Raw genomic sequence first — 18,814 nt, 5'->3', positions numbered from 1 at the left:
CCCAGTGCCTCCTGGCGTCTCCGTTTCCATGACTTAGATTTCCCAGGCTGGCCCTGCCCCACACACTCAGTGGCTGCTGAAGACAGAACAATAAAGCACCTTCTTGCTCGGGTGTTTTGAAGTGAGGCTGTCCATCAGTTAAGGGAATAGCAGCGGCTCCCCAGGGCCTGCCCTGTGGAAGGGATGTGGCCTGCTCTGGGGTCAAGGTGGGGTTAGCCAGAGGAAAGGAAGACAACCTGTCCCTTGGTTCATGGGGAGAAGACAAATCAGGCCCCACTCCTGTGGGTGTCGGTGGGGCACGTGAGTCACTGTTCCCGTCTTGGCTTGGAGGTTCCCTCTCCTTGCGTCTTTCTCATCCTCTGCTCCTGCCTCTTTCTTCTTTTTTTTTAAATTTTTATTTTTCTAGTTGTACACAATACCTTTGTTTATTTATTTATTTATTTTATGTGGTGCTGAGGATAGAACCCAGGGCCTTGCGCGTACTGGGCACGTGCTCTACCACTGAGTCCCAGCCCCAGCCCTGCCTCTTTCTTCTAAGTGATACACTCATTCCTTTACTCCGCGCTCTGTTCGCCACCGTAGGCAGCCTCTCCCTCCTGTTCTTGCAATGTTCCTTTCTCAGAGCATTCTGTTCTTGTTTGACCAATGCAGTATCTTCTCCAATCTCCCTAAGGATCTACTTAGAGGTTTTGTGGTTGTTGTTGTTGTTGAAGTTCTTGCCTATTATTGTTATTATTTGTAGTTGTAGATGGACAGAATGCCTTTGTTTTATTTGTTTATTTATTTATATGTGGTGCTCACACATGCTAGGCGAGCGCTCTGCCCCTGAGCCACCGCCCAGCCCCTCTTGCCCATTCTTTCATCTTCTGCTTCTTCTTCTTTTTTTCAATCTGTCTGTTAACTTTGGTCTCAGGTGTCAGAGACTTAGAGGAAAGTCCGGAGCTCCTAGCTGTCATTCCCAGGGGTCATGAAGGAGACAGGCAGGCGGGGCTGCACTGGTGGCGAGAAGGATGGTCATGGCACCTAAATATGTGAGGTGTGTCTTGGAGAGGACGCTTATGCTTTGGAGGGGCTCACGTCTCCCCACGCGAGGCTCTTGGCGGGCTGATGGCCACCTGATCTGCAAACTGACTCTTGGATTTATCTCAGAAAGACCTGTGTTCCCACCTGCCTGCACCACATTACTCACACCACCCCCCTCCGGCACCTGTGACTCCTGGTCTCTAAGGACTGGCTCTGGCTGTTGCTGCAGCCCTGCTCCTCCCATCTACAGAGCAATGGGCATCACACCCTGAGGGGCAGACCCGGGGCTCTAAACCATGGTGTCCACTACTCAGCTGAGCACACCTAAGGTAAGGGAGGTTCCCCAGGACCTCGGGGGTCCCTGCACACCCCGGGCTGCACAGGCTTTTATACACAGGGCCTCCTCTGCTCCGCACACCCCTCCTGCTCCTCCAAGGGTGGACCTGACCCAGTGGTCGCTGTTCTCCCTAATTGCAATTTGCCTCATTTGCCTCATTTGCATGTGGCTTTTTTCATTCCAATCCTCTGAGCTGAAGGGCCCTGTTGCCAGGGCAACTGGGAGCCACTCCCCCTCCCCCCTCCCAGGGAGACCCTGTTGGATCCCTGAGCTCCGCCCACCCCACCCCACCCCACCCCCACCAGGGCCAGGTCTGGAGTCTCCTCCTGCTCACTTTTCCCCTTTCTCCCCAGGGCCTGGTGGTCTCTGTCCCCACACTCTGATTTCTCTGGCTGCGTCTGGTTGTGCATCCTTGTTCTTGTCCTGCCTGAGCCCCCCTCTGGGGTCCTGGGGCACTGCAGGGGGCGGCCCGTCAACCCCAGTGCTGTCACAACACGGACCTGGTGCTGGTCTCCAGTAGGCCCTGCTCCCCATGAAGGGCAGAGCTCCTCACGCTTTCTCCCTGCTTCCAGCACCCATGCCCTGGGACGCCAGTGTCCCTGCTCCAAGCCTCTGCTGCCCCTCCTTAAAGCACCTTTACCCTGGAAACCCGCGGATGACCTGAACCACGCCTGCTGCCCATCCTGGGCTCCTGACACTGCTGGGTCCATTGGGGTGAGTGACCCTCACCTGTCCGCACCAGCACCGGCTATTTCACAGGTTACGAGGACAGAGTGACCAGGAAGGGCGGGGATGAGCCCCCGAAGGAGGATCCGGGGCCACCCTGGGCCATCCTGGGCCACGCCTTCTGTGCTTCTCCCTGTAGTGACCCAGCCCAAAGGGCTTGGTTCTCCCAGAATGCCCCTGGGCGGAGGTGAGGCTGGGCGAGGAAGTGAGCAGGGTGGACGGGAGGACGCCCCCACGGGGAGTGGGTCGAGGTGCCCTGGGTACTCTAGGTACCCCTGCCAGGGAGACGTGGCCTCCTGACGGCAGAGTGGACTTCCCCAGGACAAACAAGGTCCTGACTTCCCTTACAGAGGAGCAAGGTCGTTAGCCCTTCGGGGGAAATTCGAGAAAAGAAAGAGAGAAGGAAAGGAAGAAGGGAGCGGGGAGTCAGGGAGGGAAGGAGAACCCTGTAGTTCCACATCTGTTTCTTACCAGGTTTATGACCTTGGAGAGTGAATATTATGTGAAGCATTTTTTTATTTTTATTTTTTAATTGTGTCAGTGTCACTTTAAGAAAACTCATAATAAATACTGTGTCTAGGAAGCCCCTCTCATTGCCAGGCTCCGTCCCCCGCCCCCGTCTTTCTCTCTCTGTGCCCGGAGGGAACCCAGGGCTTCACCTGTGGCAGGCGGTGCTCCACCCCGGAGTCACACCCCCAGCCTGGACGGGCGCCTCCAGGTCCCGGGTAACTGCAGAGCCGGGTGTTGTGATTTCCTGTTGTCCACCAGGAAACAGACACGGGGGTCGACGTGACTTGTCAAACCCACGTAGCTGTCCAGCAAGCGGCTGGTCACGACGTCCATTCCCCATTAGAGAGGCTACCTGCCTGGAGCCACTGGGCTACCCTCCCGGTCCCTGGAGCCACCTTTAAATGACACAGGTTGTGGCTCTCTGAAGAGATGCTGCGAATTTTATTCAGCGTGCATCTAAGAGTACACTAGCATTGAGAGAGAGAGAGAGAGAGGGAGAGAGAGAGAGAGAGAGGCCTCTGAAGGATGCAAAAGCACAGCCAAAAGGCAAGACAAATGAGAAGTCCCCAAGCACTTGGGGATGAGGAAGGCTGTGTGACAACACTTAATGGGCCCCCGTCTACCAGAGCTAGGCTTGGTGGTGCACACCTGTAATCCCAGTAGCTCTGGAGGCTGAGGCAGGAGGATTGTGTGTTCAAGGCCAGCCTCAGCAACTAAGTGAGGCCCTAAGTAACTTAGCGGGATTGTATCTCAAAATAAAACATAAAAAGGGCTGGGGATGTGTCTCAGTGGTTAAGCGTCCCTGGGTTCAATCCCTGTTACCTAAAGAGACAGAGAGAGAGAGAGAGAGAGAGAGAGACAGACAGACAGAGAGACAGAGAGAAAGAAAAGAATAAAGATACTGGATTTGGAAACACACTCAGCATAAACTCAAGGGGCAGAGCACTCTGGCCTGTGCGGGGTCCCCAGGTCTGAGCCTGAGCGGGCTGCACGGGCACATCAGCAGCTCAAGTCTGGCAACCTGCAGACTCCTGTGCCCCAGGCCACACCCGTGGGCCCTAGCCTGGCTTCGGAGAGGTGGGCGTGTCGGGGAGGAGGCCTTTTGCACATGCATGTCCTGTCCTGGAGCCTGGTCACCTTGCCAGAGATGACTCAGTGAAACAGGCCAGGGAGCCAAGCTGCCAGTCGCCCTTCTGTGACCCAACCAGTACAGTCACCTGGGCAGCTCCCGGGACGTTCCCTGGCTTGTCTCCCCTGGAGCAGAGGTGGAGAGAGAGAAACTGGCCTCGCCCCCAGGAGAAAGGAAAAGAAGACCGGGAAGGGGAAGAGTCCATCCCCCGGACTGAAGGCAGCGGCCAGGAACCAGCTAGGCCAGGAGGAGGCAGGGCCCACCTCAGAAGTAAGAGCGGTCCTGCTACCATGAGGGATGGTTAGGGTCTAGAAAGAAGAATCACGAAACAAGATGTTTCAAGGTCACCAAAGGGAGCTGACAAATTAGAGGGCGAGTCAAAAGCCCAACTTTAAAAGGAAACATGTAAATTAAGACCTGCAGGAGTGAGAACCAGGAGAGGGGGGGCGAGGACCAGCAGATTTGCCAAGGGAACAGCAGGTGGAAGACTCCAAGGTGGGTGTTTGAGGAAATAGAAAGAAGCCAAGGTAGCCGAGGTGCCGTGCTGATACTCAGTACACCCCAATATGCAATATACCCCACTCCATTTAACAGCCGCCATGTCGGGGGCACTCCCCGGGAACTGAGGACCCATCCCACTGTTTAAACCTTGTCATCTTGAGACGGGTTGGATCTGAGTCCTAGCCAGCTGCCCCTGGGGTGGGAAGAGGGCTGCTCATTTCTTCCTCCCAGGTGGAGCCGAGAACACTGCCTCCCGGGAGGCGGCTCTGTGTGGCACAGGACCTGCAGCAGGCTCCCACCAAGTGGGTGCTTCTGTCCTTATTCCAAAGGTCCACCTCCCTCTGACTTGGGAGTAAAAGGGGTCCTGGGCTCTGCTCTGCTCTGCCTTTGTGGCTCCTCAGCCAGCTCAGAACCTTCGGGAGGGACAAGTGTCAAGTTTTAGGATGTGTGTGTGTGTGTGTGTGTGTGTGTGTGTGTGTGTTTGTGTGTAGTGGGGACTGACTCCAGGGGTGCTCTACCTCTGAACAACATCCCCAGTCCTTTTAGTTTTATTTATTTTTTATTATTTTTTAGTTGTCAATGGACCTTTATTTATTTTTTATTTATCTGTCTGTGGTGCTGAGAATCGAACTCAGTGCCTTCCGAGACAGCATCTTGCTAAGTTGCCCAGGCTGGTTTTGAACTTTCGATCCTCCTGCTTCAGTCTCCCGAGTACCTGGGCTCACAGTGTGCACCATCACGCCTGTGACCACGCCTGTGACCCTTTTGGAGACCCCCTCCCCAGGAAGGCACAGGTGTGTGTGACTTCTCCCTGCTGCTGCTCATTGACTAAAGGAGCTCACACAGAAGCGGGAATAAAAGGTGGCCTGGGAGGCCAGTGCCAATGCTTACAAACTCCGCTACGCACCTGTGTGGCAGCAGGTGTGCTGAAACTGGGAGGACCTGTGGAGGGCAGCGTGGCCCCCAAGGTGGCGCGTAAACTGGTGAATCCAGGACATAACGTTTAAATTGCCAAAAGGAACAAACCAACAGACCTCGCTCCCCGTTTTGAAGGGGGGGATTTTTTTTTTTTTTAGTTCTCGGCAGACACAACATCTTTGTCTGTATGTGGTGCTGAGGATCGAACCCAGGCTGCACGCATGCCAGGTGAGCACGCTACTGCTTGAGCCACATCCCCAGCCCTGAAGCGGGGATTTTTGAGAAACGAAGACAACAGAATGTCTTCAAATGGAGGCTGGGAGAATCTTCGAGGGCAGGATGCGCCCTCCAAGGAACGTCCCCAGGCTGAAGGAAAGCAGCCCCAACGGAAGGGAGTGGCAGAGGGGAGCAAGGACCTGGCCAAGGGTGAATATTGGGTAAGTACACAAAAGTGTAAACCATGGAGAGCAAGAATGATATAATAAATACGAAAATGCGTGACATCTATGGCGCCAGGGCAGGAGGGGAAAATGGGGACTGGAACCTTACCCCAAAGACCCTACGTCAGGCCCTAGAGCAAGCCCTGGCAGATTTCAAAGTCCAGAATCACAAGGTGTGTTCTCTGACCACCAAGCAAAATTAAACAAGAAATTAACAATAGAAAGATAATTAGAGAATTCCCAAGTGCTTGGAAACTACACAATACACTTTCGAATAACCCACGGGTCAGAGAAGAAATCACAACGGAATTAGAAAAGACTTCAGACTGAATGATAATGAAAATAAATATGTTGAAACTCGTGAGAAGCGGCAACGGAAGGGCTTAGGTGGAAATTTCTAGCCTTTAGTGCAAATATTAGAAAATAAGAAGGTTGAAATCAACCATTGAAGCCTCTCTCAAGGAACTGGGAAAAGGAAAAACAGTTACTAAACCTAAATAAAGAAAGTGGAAGGAAGAATGTAATCAAGAGTAGAAATCAATGAGCTGGAGAGTGATACCCAATAGACAGAATGAGCAAAGACGGCTCGGGAGTTGGAGAAGACTCACAGTTGATGATCCCCCAAGAACAGTGCGGGTGGACAGACAGGAGAGACTCAGATTTCTAATCCCTATATTGGACACAATACCTTCTTTTATTATTATTAATTTATTTTTATGTGGTGCTGAGGATCGAACCCAGGGCCTCACATGTGCTAGGCGAGCGCTCTACCACTGACCACAACCCCAGCCCCTCTAATCCCTATGTTGGAAGTGAAAGGAGCCATCACTACCAGATCCCAATGACTTCTTTTTAAAAAAATATTTTTTAGTGTTGATGGACCTTTATTTTATTCACTTATTTATATGTGGTGCTGAGAATTGAATCCAGTGCCTCACACATGTGAAGCAAGCACTCTACCACGGAGCCACACCCCAGCCCCCCAGTGACTTTTTTTTTCCTGTACTGGGAATTGAACCCAGGGGCACTCTACCACTGAGTTACATCCCCAGTCCTTTTTTATTTTTACTTTGAGACAGAGTCTTGCTAAATTTCTGAGACTGGCCTCAAACTTTCAATCCTCCTGCTTCGGCCTCTGGAGGGGCTAGGAGCCCAGGTGTGCACCAGCTCACTGGTTCTCTGACATTCAAAACCTAACAAGAATGTTGCAGGACTTCAAGCCAGTGAAAGTGGCACCTGGATGAAATGGACACTACATTTTAACTACAATTTATCAAAACTCATACAGATGAAAGGGAAAAACCAAAGATCCTATAATGTTAAAAACAATTCCATCTGTAATTCACAACCTTCTCACAAAGAAAACTCCAGACTTAGATGTCTTCACTGGTAATTTTTCAAATATTTAAGAAATAATAACAATCTTACACAAACTCTTATAGGGAACAGAGAAAAAGTGAAACCCTCCCAACTTGTTTAACGAGGCAGCAAAACCCTGATATAACAACTTGACAAGGGCATTATAATAAAAGAAATTTATAGGTTTGTATCTCTCATGAGAATCGATGAGAAATCCTAAACAGAACATTGGTAAATCAGACCCCCAAATATAGTAAAAATATGATACCTCATGTCCAAGTGGAGTTTATTCTGAAATAAAGGTTGGTGGAACATTGGAGACTCAAGGTAACTAGCCACAGTGTGTGTGTGTGTGTGTGTGTGTGTGTTGGGGGGTGACCCACTCTTGAGTGAATGGAATTGTTTACACTTTCTTGCTGTTTTCCCTCTCACTGCTCCTGATCCATATAGTACTGGAAGACCTAGCAAGTGCAATAAGACAAGAAAAAGAAACAGGTATAAAAATTGGAAAGGAAGAAAGTAAAAAAAAAAAAATCTGTTTGTTTTAAGACAACATAATTGTGTACATAGAAAATCCAGAAACATCTAGAAACCATGAGGACTAATACGTGATTTTAACAATATCACAAGATGAAATGATCAATATACAAACAACTAGAGAAAAGAAATTAGATGAATTTCAATAGCATGAAAATATAAAACACCTAGGAACATTCTGTGTGTGCGCATGCGCAAGCAGTGCTAGGGCTCAAACTGAGCCACACCCAGCCATGAATAAACCTTTAAAATGTGTGCAAGACTTATGCTGAAAACTATCAAACATTTTTTTTAAGAGAGAATTTTTTAATATTTATTTTTTAGTTTTCGGTGGACACAACATCTTTATTTTATGTGGTGCTGAGGATCGAACCCAGCGCCCCGTGCATGCCAGGCGAGCGGACTACCGCTTGAGCCACATCCCCAGTCCCAACTATCAAACACTTCTAAGGGAGATTAAAGAAGGCCTAAATAAATGGAGAGAACACCACATTCACGGATTGGAGGTTTATTACTAGAGTTTCTCAAATGTATTATGGACTCGATCACACAGTGAACTCTATACACTTAGGCTCCTCCACTTTGAACACAAGTTAACCTTTCTTGGACCAGAAGCAGGGCTCAGTGGCCTGCTTCCCCACCCACCGAGCCCAGGTTCTCAGAGTGGTCAGTTCTGATCCCGCCTTACACATCGCCCCTGGTGGCCACCTCCCAGTGGGACAGCTAGAGTCGAACCAGCTGACTCACCCTGCTGACCTCCCACACCCCGTGGGGCCTGTGGCCGCTTCTCAGGCCCAGTGTGACCCCACAGAACTGCCCGCTTGCTCTAACCGCGCCAGGGAGACCTCCCTGAAGGACTCCCTGGACAATGCCCTGGACCCACACGCAGCACCCACCTGCTGGTCGAGCTCCTGCTCTCTGGCCTTCCCGTCAGCCCTCACCAGCAGCCTCTCCTCTTGTGGATCAGTGAGTAGCAAAAGGCCCTGCAGGGTCAGGTTTCCTGGCGCTGCCTCCTCTGAGCCTCACCTGAGCACCTGAACCGAACTCTGCCCTGGCCAGAGTGTCTTCTTGGTAGGAAGAAATGACGCTGGTCAGCTAAGAGCAGCAAGCGCATCTGCTGGATAGCAGGTTTCCTGGGGGAAGGACACCTGGTCAGGGCTGGACTGGCAGGCGTCAGACTGTCCCCGATGAAGCAGCCTCCCTGGTGAGGCTCACCACAAACACCAAGGACCCTGGCGCCCTTCAGGGCAGGGCCAGAGTTCATGGCCAAACAGGGAAATGCACCGACTTCAGTCTCAACCCGCGGTTGTGGGCGGTTATTGCCAAATGTGTTTATGTGGAGTGGCAAAGAACTTAGAATAACCAGAACCATTCTGAAGAAGGACCAAGTTGGGAGACGAACTCCACCAGACACCAAGACCTGCGATCGCAACCCTAATTAAGCAAAAGCAACTCAACAATTTGAGGTGGACAAAACCCAATGGGTGGAAGAGGTGAGTCAGAAACAGACACATTCACTTAGGGCCACTTAATCTATGAGAAAGTGCCCGAGCAAGGTCAGGAGGAAAGGCGGTCTTGGTCCTGGGTGAGCGGAGCAGGGTGTCCACGTGGGAAGAGGCATATCCGGGCCCTTACCTCACATTATGCACAGACATCAAGACAACAGGAACCAGTGTGAAAGGTAGACAATAAAACTTCCAGAAGGAAACAGAAAAATGTTTTGCTCTTATAGAACACAAAACATTAATCATAACAGGCAGATTGATGAACTGCTCATCAAGAGAAACCAATAACTCAGGAGGCTGAGGCAGGAGGACTGCAAGTTTGAGGCCAGCCTGGGGAACTTAGCAAGACCCTGTCTCAAAATAAAAAGCTGGGGACACGGCTCCGTGGAAGTACCTCTGGTTTCAGTCTCCAGTGCTGCCCCCAAACAGACAAAATAGGAATAAACAAATAAGCAAAAACAGGGACCAACAAGGAGAGGCCAGTGGAAACAGGGAGATGGTTAGGTGACATGTCCAGAAAGGCTCCCGTCCAGGACACACAGGACCTCAGCAGTCAGCAACAAGACAAGCAGCCTGGCTAAAACCGGCACGTCCCAGAGACGAGGTCCAAAAGCCAGAAGTGCAATGGAAGGAACAGTCAGAACCGAACAGAACCGGCAAACCAAAGCCACCAGAGGCCCGCTCCAGGGGCCGCGAGGGTGGGCGGTGCCGCTCAGTGGTCCAGCACTGAGGGTGTGTGAGCCTGGAGTCCATCCCCAGCAACACACACCACACACCCAGAGACACCACACACAGACACAGAGACACCACACACGTGTACACACACCACACAGACACACACACACACCACACCACACACACCACACACACAGACACACCACACACAGACACAGAGACACCACACACGTGCACACACACCACACAGACACACACACACACCACACCACACACACACACAGACACATCACACACAGACACACCACACACACCACACACACGTACACACACACACACACCCAGGCTAGGAAAGTCCTCCAACCTCACCCAGGCCACCAGCATGGCTAAATGAAAGTGACTGCAGTGTGAGTCTCCCCAGGAGGGCCTGAGAGGCTCTGGGAGGGAGTCCAAATGGGTGCAGGAATTTTAGCCCACATCACGGCCAGCAATTCCACTCTTGGATACTCACCCAGCAGAAAAGGATGTGTGTGTCCAACAACGGTCATGGGCAAGGAGGCCCCTCATTTCTGTGACATACGGTGGAATATCACGTATTCCACCTCCCTGATAACATGGGGAACCTCACCGACACGCCACGGGACAGAAGAAGCCAGCTACGGAAGATTGCACACCACACACTCCCGCTTACAGGGCGCTCCCGAATGAGCAAAGCAGCCACAAGAGTCAGGGTGTGGGAGGGGCTGGGTCTTCTGGGTACCCAAGGTGTTCTGTATGAGGGTGGCCAGTCCACGGTGTACACAGGTGTCAACGTCCCTTAGGCTGTACCCTCAAGCCGTGAGCACCTCACTGTAGTGTATTAAAGCTCACTTAAAGAGCTAAGACTCAGGGTGGAAATGACCTTCAAATGAATTATTATAGCTGAAAGGAAAAAACCCCTAAAACTAGAACCCCCTGGGAGCTGGCTGGGGCCTTACCAGCAACGGGGCTCGTACTCCTGCAGAGCACGCCCCTGCTCACAGCTGGTCTCGTCTTGGGTCCTCCTGGACCCCGAGGACACAGAGGGCTTTGTCCCCCGGGGTGCCGAGATCATGTCTCACCGGCCTCCCTCTGGACGAAGCGGCCGTCAGCCTGTCCCTGGGGCCAGTGGGCGTCCAGGTCCTCACCGCCCCAGGTTCCACAGTGTCCCCTGTCACACCGGGGTGGCTGTCACCTAGAATGGGCCCCCAGCAATAGAATGACCGGTCGTTGGCCTTGGCGTCCGGCGCAGAGGCCAGGGAAGCTGCTCTTCCGTCCCTGTTCGCAGGAGGAAAGGCCATCTAGATCTCAGGGGCCCTGCTTCCTGACGGCTGGCTGCTGGCCCCGCACCGGACAGGTCTCGCACCGGAGGGGACTCGTTCATGTTCCAGAGGGCGAGGGGGGCCAGGACGCTGTGCCCGTCACCCTTGGGCTCCATCTGCCTGCACAGGCCTGACTTCCCTGCGGCCACTGTCCCTGATCACTGGAGGATTTCAGGTCACAGCCCGTGTCCAGCAGAGACCAGGCAGGACGTCCGAGCCAGCCCTCAGGAGGCCGCCCTTGTGCCTGCAGGAAGCCGGAAAGTGTCCCGAGAAGGAGGTGGCATCTCTGCAGATGGAGGGAGGTGCAGGGGTAGCGGGGCCTGCGGGAAGGTGCCTGGGGTGTGGCAGGAGGGACTTCACTGAACCCAGGGAAGAGGAGGGACGGAGCCTGCGAGCCCCTGCCGGCGGCAGGCCCCAGGCTGCTCACAGACGATACCCTTGTCTCCATATCTGTCTCAGAGAGGGTCAGCAGCTTGCCCATGTCACACAGCTTAGCAGCAGAGCCTCAACTCACTGACCCCACAATCTGAACTGTTCTCACCATTATGCTCCGGCCGGAAATGTACCTCACTGTTGTTACAGCCAGTTTTCAGGGACACCGCATCCTGGCCCTGCCTCAGGCTGGCCACAGCCCCCTCCGGCTCAGGACCAGCCCTGCCAGGCCTCAGGGGGCACCAGCCAACAGGGGCCTGGCCTGTCCACAGCGAGCCACAGCTCAACCCAGACTCCAGCACAACTGCCAGGCCAGCTCCCAGCGCAGGGACATGACATAAAATGCACACTCGGCCAGTGTTGAGCGGACGCTGAGTGGCTGTCCCCTTGGGCCTCCACCACTGTCGGCCTCCGGAACTCACCAACCCCGCCCCGTCCTTCCAACCCTGCAGCTGCCCCAGCACCCCCTGCCTCTGTGGGTTTGCCTACCTACACGCCTGCGGTCACTCAGGATCCGTCCTGGGATGGCGTATGTCTCTGGCCATGCTGACCTCGAGGTTCACGCGTGTTGTGGCAAGTGGCAATTCCCTGCCTTCCCAAGGCTAAATGAATTTATCTTGTTTTGTGTGTCCATTCGTCCATTGGTGGACACTGGGTCACTCCCACCTGTTGGCTGTTGTGTCAGCTGATTTCTGTCACCGTACACTTCGCATCTTTCACAGAATTGTTTGCCATTTATGCCTCACTTCACAAAAGGCTGTGCGATGGCTTCCCTTCAGTGAGTGCTTCAGAAGAGCAGGCGCAAGTAGAAATGGGGCACAGAAACCAGACGGAAGGGAGAGTTCAACATAAGTGTGAGATAGCGGATTACTCATTGGGCACTAATCTACAGCTGAGCTTCCCAGCAGTCAAAGTAAAAAAGGATACTTGGATACTAAACGCATGTTTTTATTCAAGTTTGTAAAGTTAAATTAAGCCAATTTTGTTTCATCCTTCTAGAATTGTCTTGTGAAATTAAAATGAGTTTTATTCTAAAAAGGTTGGAGAGAAATGAAGAAAATAAAATTGATGAGAATAAATCTTGGTCTTTGCAATAGAAAAGGAGCTGGCCTCTCCCGTGTCTGAGAGGCCCCACCATTCTCCACACGATCCTTCTGATAAGGCCTGCATCTGCCTCTCTGGGCCTCCGCCAGGCCTGGGTTAGAGGAGACTTGCAGGAAATACCTGTTTGATTAGAAAAGGGGAGTGAATGGACATTTTCTGAGAACCTGGAAAAGCAAGTCTCCAAGTAAGAATGAGAAGGACTGGAACAAGGAACTGGAATGATTTTTTCATAGCTCATCTTCCAAGACAGGCTCCGCGCCCGTGTTACTGTCATCCTCCTGCTTTATGTGCACAAAAATCCTGCAAGGTAGTAATTACTAGGCCTATTTTGCAGATGAGAAGACTGATACAGATGAGGGAAACTCTGGGAAGGTCTTGAAAGAGCTGTGAGAAAGGCTGGGCTCCGTGCTTGGCAGCCCGGGAGGCACAAGGAGGGGGCTCTTTCCAGTGACGTGCACCCCCCCGCCCCCCGGAACACTGGGACGGCCTCTGGCTAGCGGAGTGCACAGCTTGCACCACGGCGAGGCCTGTGCTGGGTTTTGTGTCCGCGCCTGCTGGCTGGGTCATCATCGCGCTCTTGTTTTATTTCAGGCACGCTCCTCTGCGGGGGTTTGTATGGTGGTACACGTTCAACGGCTACTCAGGAAAGTGAAGGGACCATCTTTCGCAGAGAGGAAAGGTGGCGGCTCCGCTTTCTGTTGCAGTGGAGAGAGCCGGGGAGGGCCTCAGGTAGGAGACAGCTTTGGGGCTACTCTGGGGGCACCCCTTGATCTCTGAGGCTCACCGTTGACCCTGACGGTGGGTTGTTTGGGAGGCACCATGCCAAGTTGCTGCTATTTCTCTGCGTGGGCCGCCCTTGACCAGTTGGAAGGGTTTTCCTTCAATTTCTATAAATCAGGCTCTGTGCACCCTGAGCCCCACTGCCTGCCTCCCCTCTGCACCAGCCCCTGCCTTCCCCTGGACACCTGGGGTCCCATTTCTCAGGGTGCCAACCCACCAAACTGCGCCCCGCCTCGGCTGCGATGCTGCCCTGGTGCGCTGCATCCCGCCACCCTCGGCCTCCCTGACTACAGTGAACAAGAGCTGGGCAGGGAGGCCACAGGCTGGCCTCATGAGACTTCTAGGGTCCCAAGTTATGTAAGTGCCGCAGATTGTTGTGGCAGAGAAAGAAAAATGAAAAGCACCTCCCATGGTGTGACCAGTCCTCCTGGAGCCCAGTTGGAGACCCAGGCTGGACAGATGCTCCCTGTTCACCAGAAACACAAACACTCCCTGGTCATCAGCACAGGCCAGCGTGTTCCCTGGCCTAAGGGCCATCAATACACTGTCCCTTCTTGCTCTGTTCTGGGCTTGGGGTCAGTGTGCTCCAGTGTCCAGGCTGATGCTTCTGGAAGGTTCTATCAGCATCCGCTGAGAGGGCTCAGGGGAAGCTAGGCCCATAGCTGCCCCCTGTGGAATAATCCCTTTGTGCAAAACCAGGGTCTTCACCCTGGGGCGGGAGGGCCCTGCTTCCTAAAGCAAGGATTAGGCCATTGCTGTGTGCGCAGTAAGGAGAAGAGGTCCAGGAGGGTGCCCTGGGAGTCTGAAGTTCCAAGGAGAAGGGTAAGGAGAAGGGCAGAGCGGGCTTCACCTTTCAGGAGCCAGCCTGGACCACTGGGCGTTCACACACTGCTGGACTCACTGGCCCTCAGAGTGCAGGAAGGCTCGGTGCTGAGAGCTGGGTCCCCTGAGAAAATAACGGTTGGCTCCGTTGCTGCTCAGACTTCCTGGTCAGCTGTCGCCCCTGAGCCCCCTGAGGACTGCCGGCAGAGGCACGCCATGGCCTCTCTGCTCCTGGTCCCACCTTCCAGGTGACACTTTCTTCCTTGGCCCAGTTCCAGGACCCTGTGTCCCCTGCCTCTCCTGCTCACGGTTCCCCCGAGGCGTGACCTCCTCCCTGTCTCCAGACTCCCTCCCGCCACCTCTCCTGGGCAGGCCTCCCAGGTTGGCTCCAGGGAGGCCCTGGGTGTGTGGGCTGCAGTTCAGGCTCCTGCACCAGGCACAGAGGCGTCCCAGGCTTGCAGCGTAGGTCACAGCCGTCCATACACGGAGACCTGTGCTCTGTCCCTGAGTTCTCCAGAGGAAGAGGGAACAGGAGGGAGGGAGGAGGCGGAGGTCTGCCCCTGACAACAGCCCTGCACCTCGCCCTCCAGCCCCACCCCTCGGCACCCAGGGCGCCTGCCCAGGCCGAGCTGCAGAGCAGGGAGGGGCCGGGGCACCGGTGCCTGGCAGTTGAGGTGGTAGAGCCCGGGGATGTAGGGAGGGACAGGATTAGAGAATCAAGCTGCCTGGGGGCCATTCCCCTGACCTCGGCCCTCTGCCCAGTGGTGTCAGGGACCTTTGAACATGGCCTGGATCCCTGAAGGCTGAGCGGCCCCAAGGGGAACCACCCGGGGGCAGAGACATCTGCAGACAGAGTGGCCTCTGGGGTCCCTGATGCCAGTGTGAGGTCAGGGCCAGGGAGGGGGAGTGGAGGGGACCTGTGTGCCCCGGTCTTGGCCATGCTGTCCTGCCGAGCACAGCCCGCCCTGCATGGAGCAATCAGAGAGGTGCACAGAGCCCAGGAGGGACAATCAGAGCTGCAGGCCTGGTGCAAGGAAGGCTGAAGCCCGGGTCTTGTGCAGGGGTTTTGGGTCTTTTAAAAGGATTCTTGTCTCAAAGATGCTTAAAGTTAGACTATAGGAGAGGAGAGGAGAGGAGCAGGAATGGATTTAAGTTAGATCTCAGAGAGAACTTCCAAGAGCAAGGTTTCGAGTATTTGAAATCAAGAACGCTTTCTAGAAACTGTCTCCTTCCTCAGCTCCCACTGCCACTGCCCACGTCAGCCACCACCATGACACTGTGGGCCACAACATGGGCTGACGGTCTTGTAAGAATCGGAGCATCATGCCCCTTCCTGTCCGTTTGCAGGGTTTTTATGCTGTCCATCCCATAGACGTTTCCTGAGCGCCTCTTCTGAGACACGCACTCCCTGAGGAAATCCTCAAGTGAACAGAGACGCGTCCTGGTCCCTCAGTGCTCCCCAGCCAGCAGGGGCCAGGTGCACAAATGGACGTCCATAGCCAGTGACCCATTCTTGTGCAGTTTCACTCTTTCTGCTTCCTGTCCAGAATAAACTAACAGAAAGTGCCACTAGGTGCCCAGGTGTCCTCTCCTTTGCAATGGTGGGGCTGGGCGGCAGCCCACAGTGAGAAAGTGGCAGGACCGGAAGGCAGGCCTGCAAGCTCTGCAGAGCTTTTATATTTATTATCGCACTGTGTCGCCGATTCTTCCAAATGCAACTAGAGCTCGTAATATGTTAATGGCAGGATCAAGGCGGTGGGCACCTTGGCATTCTCCCTAAAATTCCTTCAATTTTGCTGTATATTTGAGAAAGCTTCACAATAAAATATTAAGAAAGAAAGAAAGCACAGCTCGACTCCCAGGGCTTCTTCACTAGGACAAACTTGGGAACCTCACGGAGACTTGGAGCGCCAGCTCACCTCCTTAGTCCCTTTGGCTGGGTGGCCCTGCCACTGTCCACACAAGTCCCACAAATGTGCTGACACTGGTCTCACTAGGATGCCAGGTGGCCAGGGAGCTCCTGCCACATGCCACGGAGCTTCTCAGTACAGAGGGGCAGGTCCTTCCCGCCGAGCCAGCAGTTTCCTGGTTGAATGATAGTATGGGCTTTCTGGAATCTTCCCTCCAAGTCCTTCTACTTCCAGGTCAGCAAAACAACTGGCCCTGCTGTCTGTGTCTGCCTTCTCATGCTTATAAACTGCTTTCCCTTCAGCGACTCCCCGCAATTACTTTGTTTAAAGGCTGCAATTAAGACAGGGTAACTGCTGTTGGGGCCCAGAGGCACCTCCAGCTCTCATTAGCTGGGCCCTGACTGCGATTTCTTTGTAAGAATAATGGATACTTATTGGTCCATCCAGTGACCAACATGGAGTGTGATATAAAATGGGAAGAGTTAGGGTTGGGTGTGATTCACACAGCTGTCTACCGGGTCTCTCATGGGTGATTAAGAAATGGAAATCAGGGGCTGGGGCTGGGACTCCGTGCCAGAGTACTCGCCTACCATGTGTGAGGCACTGGGTTCGATCCTCAGCACCACATAAAAATAAATGAATAAAATAAGGGCATGGAGTCCAGCTACAACTAAAAAGGGCACACACACACACACACACACACACACACAAATGGAAATCAGGACTGAAAATACGTCAGGATTCTGGAGCCCGTTCATGTGGCTTCACAGCCAGTGGCATCCACCATCATTTTCATGGTTAGTGATCACGGGATCTCACACACGTGTGCAGCACTTTACAGTCGGCAAGCCCTCTTGAGCTCATGATCTTTAGCCCTGGTCTAGGGATTGTTGTCTCTGGTTAAAGATGCAGAAATGAAGGCTTGGAAGATGAGAGGGATGCCCTGCTGGCCTTGACAGAGCCGAGGTTGGGTCCAGACTGACTCTGGATCAGGGAGGGTCAGCACTGTCCCTTCCTCTCTGCTCCCACACCTGGCAGCTCCCAGCCCGACCCCCTAATCAGCCCCCTCAGGGAAGGCCCTGATTGGCCATCTTAAGTCACATGCTCATCTGGGAGCCAATCAATGTCAGGAGGCTTGGCTCTGCTCACCAATGGCAGGTCCCATGCTAACTAATGCCAGGAGCCAGATGGAGGTGCCCTTTCCTGGAAGGGAAATCCAGGAGTTCTGTGCCCCTGGCCCAGTCCAAGTCCCAGTCAGACCTCTGGAAGAACACTCCAGAAATCCTTTGTTGAGCCTGACCCCAAGCTGCCTGGCCCTGCAGATGACTCCCTGGCTGCAGGTGTGTTGGGCTCCACCTGCCCTCTTTTCTGCCCCTAGTCCTTGAGGATTCCATTCCTGTGATCAGCCCCAGGCTGTGCTCCCCTGCCAAGGCCCGACTCCTTGGTCTGGAGAGCTGCTCGAATCCCCCTGTGCTGACCTTGTCACTGGACCTGGCTCCCTGGTCTGCCCAGCCCCACACAGCCTTCCCCAGGCCTGGCCTGGCCTGACAGTGCTCACACAGTGACTTCGAAACACTTGGCGGTCCCCGAGGAGGCTGGACTCGTGTCCTTGAGGGTCTGCATGTGAGGTCCAGATCTCAGCCAGGGCCAGGGTCCCGAGAAGGTGTCCTGAGGGTGAAGGGGGTCTGTGCTTGAGGAGGGGAAAAGGACTCTTGGGGGGACAGTCCCTGTCCTTTTGCTGCCGAAGGACCCCTGAGCTAGCAGGAGCCCCCTCTTCCGTCTTCTTTTTTTTTTTTTAGCTATAGATGGACACAATATCTTTATTTATTTTTTTTATGTGATACTGAGAATCGAGCCCAGTGCCTCACACATGCTAGGCGAGTGCTGTACCACTGAGCCAGAGCCCCAGACCAGGAGCCCCATTCTAGAGAGATTCCATACACAGGCCTTCAGGAGGATCACAAAGCTGTTTATTTCCCACCTGTGAGAAAAGATGCAGGGTACAGAGAAACCCAGCCAGTCCCCAGGCGAACACACTGGGGCCACACCAAACACAACAGCCTGTGTCTTTACCAAGAGACCCCCGTGTTTCAACAGGACTGCAGTTGACTTTCTGAGTGTCCCCGCGACGTTCTTTCAGGCTGCTTCTGGGAAGAAATGATCGTACATTTATGTGCTATTCTTCAGCAGCCATGAACTTAGAACCCAGAAGCTGATTGGTGTCAAAGGACCAAAATGTCAAATTTCATGTAATTGGGGCTTCTCTTGAATTTTGGACTGGCTGCCCCTTTGAAAAATGTCTTTCCTCAGTTCTTACCAAGGCCCAGTCCACAGGCAGAGAAAGGCACAAAATTTAACCTTTGCATTAAAAACATCAGCAAGGTCTTCAGCCAAAGAGCTGAGCAATTACACTCATTATTTAAACACCAAAGTACATCGGATGGGCTTATTCACCTGGCTCAGCAAAATGCATATTGGCCTAATGCTACAAACCAATATATAAATATATACATTAAAAATGCCTTCGGGGTCAGACAAGCACAGCGGTCACTGCAGCAAAGATTTGGGCTGCAGGTGCACCCTCAGCTGCCCTGTGGACCAGCCCTCAGAACCAGTACTCAGAGACAAAGATGTGGACGTTGACGACATTTCGGTGGGAGACCACACCCCCAACCACGTAGTTCATCTCCAGCTTCAGGACGGCATGAAACGGGCCCACGATGGGCCGCACCTGGCGCACGACACCTGGGGAGAGAGCAAAGGTGT

The 18,814-nt window shown here is 53.4% G+C and overlaps 1 protein-coding gene across 2 annotated transcripts in view; it reads right to left on the bottom strand.

Moving 5' to 3' along the window:
- Positions 1-18,009: 18,009 nt before the first annotated feature.
- The window catches only part of Fbln1 (fibulin 1), a 69,795-nt gene continuing 68,990 nt past the window's right edge, over positions 18,010-18,814 (bottom strand). For both annotated transcript variants that reach the window (XM_076853383.2, XM_076853385.2), the window contains exon 17: positions 18,010-18,793. In XM_076853383.2, the coding sequence (XP_076709498.1) occupies positions 18,654-18,793 (140 nt within the window). In that variant the 3' untranslated portion in view covers positions 18,010-18,653. The remainder of the gene's footprint in view (positions 18,794-18,814) is intronic.

Source organism: Callospermophilus lateralis, chromosome 4, assembly GCF_048772815.1.
Source record: "Callospermophilus lateralis isolate mCalLat2 chromosome 4, mCalLat2.hap1, whole genome shotgun sequence".
In the NCBI taxonomy this organism is placed as follows: Eukaryota; Metazoa; Chordata; class Mammalia; order Rodentia; family Sciuridae; genus Callospermophilus; species Callospermophilus lateralis.
This window is presented reverse-complemented; position numbering and strand designations above follow the sequence as displayed.